Here is a 9,347-nt window from a genome sequence, read left to right as displayed (position 1 = left end):
CCAAACTTCGAGCGAACTCAAAGCTATCCATCAAGTTCGAACTCCCAACTCACAGCGCAGATCTTCCGAACGAGATCATCGAGGGTCCAATTTTCTTTCGATCCCTCGCCCTCTGTCTCGGCTGACATGTGAGAGTCGACTGCTTGATTGCCATCGTACGATTTCCTCGCCTCCCCCGACCCTCTTTCGCTTGATCGTCATCTAACTCTTCCCTCCCAACGACCACCTACGAGAGAACGACTGCTCCTCGCTCTTCTTCTTCTCCGCCGGCCCTCCCGAAGAACTGCAGGAAAATCTCGCTTGAACCAAACGAAATCGATATCGACGTCGAGCTCAACTCGGGTCCCTCCCTCCCTCTCCTCCTTCACGTCAACACCACCTTCCCTCTCCCTCTCCCTCCCTCCCCTATGCCCGTCCTCCCTCAACCCCTCCTTTCCTCGCATTCCCCTCCTTCTCCCTCCCTAGATGCCCTCCATCCTTCCTCCCTCCTCTCGCGTCACTCCTCGGACCTCTTGCTTGATCCAACTCGGTCGAACGTGGTTACGCCAGAGAGTTCCCAGTCTTCTCTCGTCAACTCTCCTACAAAGGATAACTCGGCTCTTAACAACGTTCTCTTTAACGGAAACGGGAACGGATCAGCTAGTAGTACGGCTGCGTCGAGAAGAGGGACGATCTCGAAGGGATACAAGGGGAGAGGGAGAGCTTGGGGAGAGGGAGAAGGAGAAGAGGATGATCTCGTCGAAGGAGCGGCTGGGATGGAGGGTTTGAGAGTTGATACCGAGATGGAGAACGGAGGATGGGCTAGTAGTAGGAGGGGTGAGAGCTTGATGAATGATGGAGGAGGAGGAGGGGATGGATACGGAGGAGAGAGGCTGAGGATCTTGATTGAGCGACCGTGAGCTTGACCTTCCTTCCCTTCGTTGTTTCGCCCTCTTTCCTCCCTTGCTATACCTCCTTGCTCATCAACGCTCACATCTCTACAAGAAGCTAACTCTCTCATTGTTTGTTCTACGATCGCATGCAGATCCACCCCTCAAATCTCCTCCAACTCGCTCCTACGACCGACCTTCCCTCCTTCCACCTCCTCCGCTCGCTACCCTCCTCCTTCAACAGGCCTCTTCGGTCTGTACAGAGCTCTGAGAGCCAAACTCTCCCTCTTCACCTTGCAAGCTGGGTCCATGGCTGTCTCCTCGCTTTTCCTTGGGTTCGTACCATCATCCATGTCGAACCAAACGACTTTCGCACGCTCACTCTCCCGCCTTCCTGTTCCTCCTCTTCTCTCCCACTCTTTCCTCTCGCCTCTCACAGCGGCGTAGTCATCTTCGCCCTCCTCAACAAACTCCTCTTCCTCACCATCCCTCGCTTCTTCTACCCTCGCGCTCCCCAGGTCTTCGAGTGGGACGAACCGGAGAAATGGAAGAAGGAGAAGATCATCAACGATCCGCAATACTATGCTCAGAACGCAGGGTTGGAGTTGGAGGAGACGATCGTGGAGAGTGAGGATGGGTTCTATCTGAAGTGAGTCGAGACGATCTTCCTGGCAGGTCTGAAATCGAGAAGGGAGGAGACGAGTGGGCTGAAGCTGACGCGCGTTTGTCTCTCTTCCTCCCTCCCCTCTTTCCGTCCTCCTTCTTCTTCCCACCTCTTCCTCTCCTCTCTACTTCGTTGGATTGTGCATCGCAGACTCCAAAAAGTCATCGTCCCCAACGCTCCCGTCCACTCGGACGGCCGAGGTGGTTTCCCCGTCTTGATCATGCACGGTCTCTTCCAGAGCTCGGGGAGCTTCATTACGAGTGAGGAGAGGAGTTTGGCGTTCTGGTTGGCTAAGCAGGGGTGAGTTACATCTTCTCTTTTGTGATTTGGGGTGGGGAGCGTGGTGGGTGGGTTGAGAGGGAGGGAAAAAGAAGAGAGAGAGAGAGAGAGAGAGGCAGAGCTGACTTTTTTTGGCGTGTTGGGCTGATTCAGAGGGTACCAAGTCTACCTGGGTAACACGAGAGGAGTGTTCGATATGGGACATAAGACGTATGAGAGAGGGGATCCGAGGTTCTGGGGTGAGTCTCGTTTCTGGTTTCGTTTTTCGACGCGACGGACCTCAACGCTGACCTTGTTGTCCTTTTTTTCCGACGCGCTTGTTCTTCTTTTCTCATAGACTGGACGATTCGAGAACTCTCAATGTACGACTTGCCTGCTCTCGTCGACGCCGTGATCGCTCAGACTGGATATTCGAAGGTTTGTTTTCGTTTCGTTTCGTTCAACTTTGTCGCGTCCCTCCTTCTCCTCGCCTTCCCTTCCCAGACCTGACCACCCCATCCCCCTCTTCGTCTTGATTTCTTAGATCGGTTTCATCGGTCACTCCCAAGGGAACGGAACCGCCTTCGTCTCCCTCTCCCTCGGAATCCGACCCGACCTGGGATCCAAACTCACCTGCTTCGTCGCTCTCGCTCCCGCCGTGTTCGCTGGTCCGTTGACCCATGGGTTCCCGTTTACGGTGCTCGGGAGGATGGAGTGGAGGACTTGGAGGAGGTTGTTTGGTGAGTGTGGTCGAAGAACGGAGGGAGAGAGGGAGGGAAAGGAGACGAGAAACTGACGGTGTTTTGTTTCGTTTCGTTGGTGTTGCAGGTGTGCTCGACTTCATCCCCATCATGACGATCGCTTACAACCTTGCTCCTCAAGCTGCTTTTGTGAGTCCTTCCCTCCTCCCTCGTCCCTTTCCCGTTCGTTTTCGTTTCGTCCCGTCCCTGACGCGTCGCCTCCCCTTTCTTCGTTGCTCGAACACCCAGGCCTCCCTCGGCTACACGATGTTCGCCTTCCTCTTCGACTGGACCGACGCCAACTGGCTCCTCCGTCGGAAGGGGAAGATGTTCAGGTTCACGCCTTCACCTGTTTCGTTCGTCTCCCCCTCCTTCTCTCCCTCTTCCTCTTCCCTTCCTTCTCCGAAACTGACGTCGAGTTCGATTTTGGGTTTTGCGCAGCTCCGCTTCCATCTTCTGGTGGGCCGGAAAGGGTGGGTTCGCCACTCGGAAATGTCTGTTCGACGTTGGGTTGGACAAGTGGTTCGATGAGAGGTTCCCTCCGCTGTCGGTTTACTATGTGAGTCGTCTCCCGTTTCCTTTCCTCGTTCGAGAGGTGGGTGAGACGCTGACGCTTGATGGGTCTGGTCTTTGTTAGGGTGGACGAGACTTCCTCGTTCTGACGGAGCCGCTGCTGGATCGGTTGGCGGAGAAGGAGACGGAGGTCCAGGTGATGAGGGTGAAGAAGTTGGAGTTGAGCGAGGTGAGTGCTCTTTTCGTTCTTCCTATCCCTTCGTTTTTGCTTATCACTGACTGCTCACGCTTCCTTTCCTTCTTCGAAACGAAAACAGCACTGCGACTTGTTCGTCCCTCTCTCTCTCTCTCTCTCTCTCTCTCTCTCTCTCTCTCTCTCTCCCTGCGTGCCTCCCCTCCTCCCCGTCCTGACCCTCTCCCCTCTCGTTCGTTCGCAGCTTCTGGGCAGCCGAAGCCGTAGAATGGTGCTACTACGACATCCTGGAGGATATAGAATCGACGAGGACGAGGTACCCTGAGGAGGAGGAGCTGGAACAGGTCGAGCCTGAGGTCTTGATTGAGATGGCGGTTTAGAAGCGGGAGGTGATTTACGTTTTTGCTTTCTTTTTGATGGTTTCTCTTTTCTTGATTATGGCTTGTTTTTGACGTGGGAAGAGGAGAAGAGGGAGGAGGAGGGAGGGGACGCGTCGAGCGACGAGGGAGACAGCGAGGGGAAAGAAGTTTTTTTTGGGTCTCTTCGCTTTCGTTTCTGTTACGCGTCATTTCCGCTTTTACTTCTATTCCCATCAACGATTAAAAACTTCCTTGTTCTCCTTTTTGCTCGAAACACGTGTTTTTTCTCAATTTCCTCTCAGATCTGAGACGCGCTTTCAATTTCAGCCCAACTTCCATGTCCCTCGCCGTCGACCTCAAACGATCTCCTTCCCCTCTCCCTTCCTCCTCGCTCCCTGTTACCAAGAAGATGTCCTCCTCCGCCACCACCATCGCCGTCTCCGCTCCTTCCAAACTGCTCATCAAACGTCTCTCGGACAAAGCGACGCTCCCTACTCGAGGGTCGCCCTTCTCAGCTGGTCTGGATCTTTACGCGTGAGCTCGAACTCGTTTCCTTCCCTTCCCTTTGCCTCTCCTTCTCTCCTCTCGCTCACACCTCCCAACCCTCCTCTCCTTCTCTCTCTCTCTTTTCCCACTCCTCTCTGCCAGCGCCGAATCCAAACTTATCCCCGCCCGAGGGAAAGCTCTGATCGACACCCAACTCTCCCTCGCCATCCCTTTGGGAACGTACGGTCGAGTCGCTCCTCGTTCCGGTCTGGCCGCTAAGCATTCCATTCAAACCGGAGCTGGAGTCGTAGATTCCGATTACAGAGGAGTGCTGTTCGTGCTGTTGTTCAACCATTCCGATTTGGATTTCGAGGTCAACCAAGGCGACAGGGTCGCTCAGTTGATTTTGGAGAAGGTGGAGATGAGTGAGGTCGAGGAGGTCGAGGTGAGTCGTCGGCCAGTGGTTTCTCTGTTTTGGGAGTGTATAGTGGGTGCGAAAGAGGGTGGAAGAGGTTGGAGCTTTGTTGCTGCTTCGGTGGGGAGGAGAGACGGGAGAGGGAGAAGAGGTGTGAGAGGGAAAGAAAGAGCTCGAGCTGATCCGTTTCCCTTCCTCCTTTTCTTTTTCAGTCGCTGGACGACACCGTTCGAGGAGCTGGTGGATTCGGATCAACGGGAGGGTTCGCTACCGTTGAGGTCCCCAAGGCTATCTAGCTTCGTACAGATGAGCTCTTGTCGAACAAACGAAACGAAAGGAGGAAGGGAAGGAGAGGCCGTGAGCTCGACTCGCCGATGGCCAGAGAGATCCACCTCGTTTTGTTCTTCGTTTCTTTTTTTTGAAGCGAGAGCTCCCTCTTTACCCTCCTGGACTTCAAGGACACATGACTGTCATCTCGCTCGGGGGGGGGTGGAGGAGAGGGCGAGAGACGAGAGACGAGGGGTTGGCTGAAGGAGAGGAAGGCCTCGACGACAGCTCTCCAGCTCGTTTTTCTTCGCAGCAAGGACTTGAAGCGATCTAGAGTCGAAGGAAAGGTTGTATAGACTAGGCGCGGTGAGGCTGAGAGCGAGTAGGTTGCGTTGAACTCGACGAGGCGAACGAGAGAGACAGGTCGGGGACCAGATCAGCGAAGGAACGATGTAGGACGTCTGTGAGTCGCATGGCTCTACATTTGGGTTTTTGTGATAAGCTCGCAGAGAGGGTCATGTCAGTATGCATCTAAAGTTGGGCTTTCATCGAACTCGAACGAGAGGGTACGGACGGGAATGGAGGCACGACGCGTCGCGAATACGGGCGAATTTGGGGGGTTTTCACGCTGCTTCTATAGGATCTGTCTGAAACTTCCTTAGGGTACCCCGAGCTGTATTTGTCGCTTTAGGGGGGGTGGAGACAGATGGAGAAGCGTCCTTGAGAGATGGAAAGTGACTGTCGTCGAAGGAGGGAGGAAGGGAGCCGGGAGCCGGCGCGTCGCAGCTGAGCTGAGCTGAACAAGAAATGCCCGTTAAAAATGATTTCATCAGAAGCTGGATGAGAACCAACAACCTCAGTTTCGTTTGTTTTCGTTCTGCGAGTTCGAGAAGAAAGTAAGTCATCATCAAAGCAAAGAAACCTAGACCGCCCTACAAACCTGCCGACCCCTCCACTCCCCACCCGCCTCCAACATCTCCAACCTCTCGATACACCCTGGTTCCCAACACCCAAACCTCTCCCACTCCCCCTTCCCCAAATCGCCAATCTTATCCCCCGTCTCCCGTCCAGGGTTCCAAAACACCGCGTCCTTCCAACCGCCGGAGAGTTGAATCTCGATTCCTGGACCGGATCGTTGTTGAGTTCGATCGTACGAGAAGCGGACGGTGTTGGGTCTGGAACGGACGTCGGGGAGATGGTAGCATCGAGCGGTTTCTTTGCCGAGCGAGCACGAGTCTTCGGAGAGGAGGTCGGCAGGGGAGGAGGGGTTGAGGCGGTTGGTGAAAGGGAGGGAGCCGAGGGGGCTGAGGAGGGAGGTCGGGGAGGAGGGGAGGAGGTAGTCTGTTTAGTTGGCAGAGAGAGAGAGAGAGGGTTAGGTTGAGGAGAGAGAGAGACGCGAGGAGACGGGGAATTTAAACGAACAAGGTGTGAAGAGCAGTGTTGAACCTGAAACTCTCAGTCCCAGGGTTGGCGATCTTGAGTTCGGTATCGAGAGTGTGCTTGGTGAGGGTGACGATCAAGTCGAGTTTGAACGAAGGAGGGAACAGGGTTTGGATCTGCTCGTTGGGCTCGAGGGCTGAGGTTTCGACGCGTTTGGGTTTTTTGTTCTTTTCAGTCAGTTTTCGTTCTCGATCTTCTTTCTTGGGCGTTACGTAGGGACTCACTGAGGGTAACTCCAACGCTCTCCTCCGTCTCGACCTTGTGGGTCAACGTCCAGCGGTGGATTCGAGCGAACCCGTGAGCTCCTCCCTTTGCGTCCAAGAAAGAAACACCACCCGAGACGACGAAGAAAGAGATCAGCTCTTATGGTTCTTGTTACCCACTGGCTGAGGGAAAAAAAACTCACGAGATCAGGATAATCAGGATGGACGTCGGTAGCGAAGATAGGGAAGGCGATGGGGATCCCTCCTCGGATCTTTGGAAAGAAGAGAAGAGAAGAGAAAGGTGAGCTCAAGCTCGACCCGTTCACTCTTTCTTTGCTTTCGGGGGAAAAAAAAGAGAGACGGAACGTACAGGAGCAGATCCATCGAGAACAGCCTCTACTCAACGACGACCCAGATTCCAGAAAGGCGGGTGGTCAGTCTCCGTTCGACTCAAGTTTGGAAGGAAGAGAAGGACTCAACTCGAGCTCATGAAGAACCGTTCGACGGCCGCTAATTCCCCTCCGTTGGTCTGCGATCCAGCAGCTTTCCACGAAGTGACGTGAGCTCCGTAGAAGCTGAAAAAAAACGCACCAGTCGATGAGATGTAGCCATCAGCTTCAGTTTATCGCTACCCCCCGATGAGGCTGAGGAAACTCACTAGATCTGAGTGCTAGCACCCTGTTCCAAAAAAGCAAGAGGGAAGCTCGCAACCCGGTCAGCTCCGGCTTCGACTTCTCGTCTCTCTCTCTCTAAGCAGAAGGGAAAAAAAGACGGGACGGCAACGTACCTGGAACTCGAGCGTGAGGATGTTTCCGTCGTCTGAGATGGTCATTTGCTAAGTGTGAGATGGTAGTGGTTGGGGGGAGCAAACGAACAGAATCGGGAGGGGGGGGGGGTGGCGATTTGGCTCGACGACGCGCGCCGCCCACTGCCGGGCCCTCGCTCTCTTCTCAAACGCGGCGAAATAGCGAAAAAAAATATGAGAGAGTCGTAGTCTCGTGGGTGTATGTAGAGAGAGAGGGGAAGCCAAGGTGCTTGGAGGGTCACCAAGAGCTCGGTGTGTGTCGGAAAGATGAGGAGAGAGGAAGGAGACGCGTCTGAACCCTTTTCGTTTGTCGTTCTCCCCTTCCCAGAGAGTCTGGTTCTCTCGTACAACTGAGACTTTCGTACAACTGAGAGAAAGCAAGATAGATAACGGGTATGACGAACCATGCTCATCGTGTACTAAGCTTGCCAGCGTGCCTCTCCCAATCCCTTCTGGACGACGTCGTCCCCATCTCTTCCTCCTCCTCCTCAACCTCTCGCTCAGGCTAGAACAGCTGCTTCCGAGGCAGGAGACGAAGCTTTGATCCACCATTTTCCAGCGTCCGTGTCGGGTGGTGGAGGAGGGAAGAAGGGGCAGCGAGATCGGAAGGCTGGTGCGACGAAGGTGGTCGTCGGTGGGAGATGGAGTGAAAGGATGGGAAGAACGGAGGCGTGCGAGGACGAGGACGAGGACGAGGGTAGAGGGAGTGGGAGGACAAAATTGAAAGTCGTCAGTAAAGGGCAACGAGCGTCAAAGAAGCAAGAGCGCGGAGAAGAGGTCGAGAAGGAACGGGAGGAAAAGAGAGAAACACGGCGCGTCGAGAAAGAAGGAACTCACCCGTCATCGACCTCTTTCTCACGATATCCTCTACGGATCCTTCCGTAGCGTATCTCCGTTGCTATTCGGAAGAGAAACGGGAGAGAGTGAAGTCAAAGGTCAGCTTCTCGGTCGGTCCTTCAGCCCTCCTACGAGTCGCAACCCTCCGTCTTCCCTCCTCTTCAGCTCAACGTGCTTTTGTTGAACAAACTGAACTCACCAAGACTTCAACCTCCGACCGTCCTACATCTCTCCTACCAGCCTTGTCAGGAGCCTCCATCTCTCCCTCCCAGAGATGAGAATACTCTGAGGGTTTCTTCCTCGTCGCTTCTCGAACCTCATCGGGAGTGGTTGGAGGCGGCATGGCTTTGTTGAGCACGTCGCTGCAGTAAGAAAGGAGGATAGCTCGGTTCGTCCAAGAGGCTGTTTCGTAAGCAGGAAAATGGGAGAAGGAGGGAGTCAGCTCGAGGAAGAGAGAACAAGAGCATGAGCTCGAATGGTCGAACGAGAGAGAACGGAACGAACCAGTCATCTCCCTAAAGACCTGAGCACATCCACCGTCAGAGGAAGACGAGGCGTTGCTACGAGCCTCGTCCCGAGACTGAGCCGAAGAGCGGTTGATTCGGACTGAGGGAAGAAGAGAGGTGGGAAGGGAAGAGGGAGGGAGAGAAGGGAGAGCGATCAGCTTCCTTCGTCTTCTCGAGCCTCTCGCATCGCATCGTCAGCAACGAGATGAGCAAGGAGATCATAGGCTCACCAACGATAGAGTCATCGACCTTCCTCCAGTCCTTGATGACCTCTGAAGGGAAGAGATGCGAACGAAGGGAGGGAAGGGGGGATGGGAAAGGTGAGCTCGAGCTCAACATCTCCTTCTTGTTGCGATCGTACGATCAGAAAGGCAAGAAAAGGGCTTACCTTTGAAGAGAGAGAAGTCTAGACACGTCGAAGGAGATACGGGGAAGTTCGCTGGCGGCTTGGGGTAGTAGATGGAGGGTGTTCCGATGGGTGGATCGGAAGAAGGAGAGGAGGAGGAGGAGGACATGGCGAAGGAAGGACGGGTGGGGAGATCGCTGAGGAAAGGAGATCGGATCGAGATTTTTTAGTCCTGGTGAGTTGTAGAGGTTGGAGCGAGGAGAGGGTAAAAGGAGTGAGAATTGGAGAAAGTTTGGCTGAATCGATGGTGGAGGGTGGAAGCAAAGGGGGAGGGAGGGGACTCGTCGACCTTTCGGCAGCTGAATCTCTCCCAACTTCCACCTTCTCCCCCTTCCCTTCTTTTATATCCCAGCCCTCTGAGCATCAGCCCACAAACCTTTTTCCAT

The 9,347-nt window shown here is 54.4% G+C and overlaps 4 protein-coding genes across 4 annotated transcripts; 2 read left to right on the top strand and 2 right to left on the bottom strand.

The window, feature by feature from the left end:
- Nucleotides 1–188: 188 nt before the first annotated feature.
- Nucleotides 189–3,857, top strand: BDY24DRAFT_390595 (Alpha/Beta hydrolase protein). The gene is made up of 13 exons (XM_076640680.1): nt 189–895; nt 1,025–1,204; nt 1,309–1,518; nt 1,684–1,833; nt 1,966–2,051; nt 2,150–2,229; nt 2,336–2,531; nt 2,620–2,681; nt 2,781–2,887; nt 2,973–3,090; nt 3,169–3,273; nt 3,362–3,372; nt 3,482–3,857. Exons 1-13 carry the CDS (start codon nt 408–410, stop codon nt 3,615–3,617), a joined length of 1,929 nt encoding a protein of 642 aa, XP_076496261.1. The 5' UTR covers nt 189–407; the 3' UTR covers nt 3,618–3,857.
- Nucleotides 3,858–4,394: 537 nt separating this feature from the next.
- Nucleotides 4,395–5,075, top strand: BDY24DRAFT_73053 (uncharacterized protein). Its single transcript, XM_076645090.1, has one exon. The coding sequence runs from the start codon at nt 4,504–4,506 to the stop codon at nt 5,026–5,028; it is 525 nt and encodes a 174-aa protein (XP_076496260.1). The 5' UTR covers nt 4,395–4,503; the 3' UTR covers nt 5,029–5,075.
- Nucleotides 5,076–5,686: 611 nt separating this feature from the next.
- Nucleotides 5,687–7,239, bottom strand: BDY24DRAFT_415601 (galactose mutarotase-like domain-containing protein; the record flags this gene model as incomplete). The annotated part of the gene is made up of 8 exons (XM_076643471.1): nt 5,687–6,068; nt 6,187–6,340; nt 6,429–6,513; nt 6,611–6,679; nt 6,778–6,803; nt 6,888–6,982; nt 7,066–7,085; nt 7,195–7,239. The coding sequence occupies 8 exons, from the start codon at nt 7,237–7,239 to the stop codon at nt 5,687–5,689; spliced, it is 876 nt and encodes a 291-aa protein (XP_076496259.1).
- Nucleotides 7,240–7,565: 326 nt separating this feature from the next.
- BDY24DRAFT_390585 (MIX23 family protein) lies at nt 7,566–9,246 on the bottom strand. The gene is made up of 6 exons (XM_076640679.1): nt 8,944–9,246; nt 8,786–8,827; nt 8,554–8,655; nt 8,249–8,451; nt 8,050–8,110; nt 7,566–7,822 (listed from the first exon to the last, which is right to left on the bottom strand). The coding sequence occupies exons 1-6, from the start codon at nt 9,068–9,070 to the stop codon at nt 7,713–7,715; spliced, it is 645 nt and encodes a 214-aa protein (XP_076496258.1). The 5' UTR covers nt 9,071–9,246; the 3' UTR covers nt 7,566–7,712.
- Between the last annotated feature and the right edge of the window lie 101 nt (nt 9,247–9,347).

The sequence above is a fragment of the Mrakia frigida genome, assembly GCF_051309035.1.
Source record: "Mrakia frigida strain ATCC 22029 unplaced genomic scaffold BDY24scaffold_17, whole genome shotgun sequence".
NCBI classification, from domain to species: domain Eukaryota; kingdom Fungi; phylum Basidiomycota; class Tremellomycetes; order Cystofilobasidiales; family Mrakiaceae; genus Mrakia; species Mrakia frigida.
The sequence above is the reverse complement of the archived record's forward strand: the minus strand, read 5'-3'. Positions and strand labels throughout refer to the sequence as shown.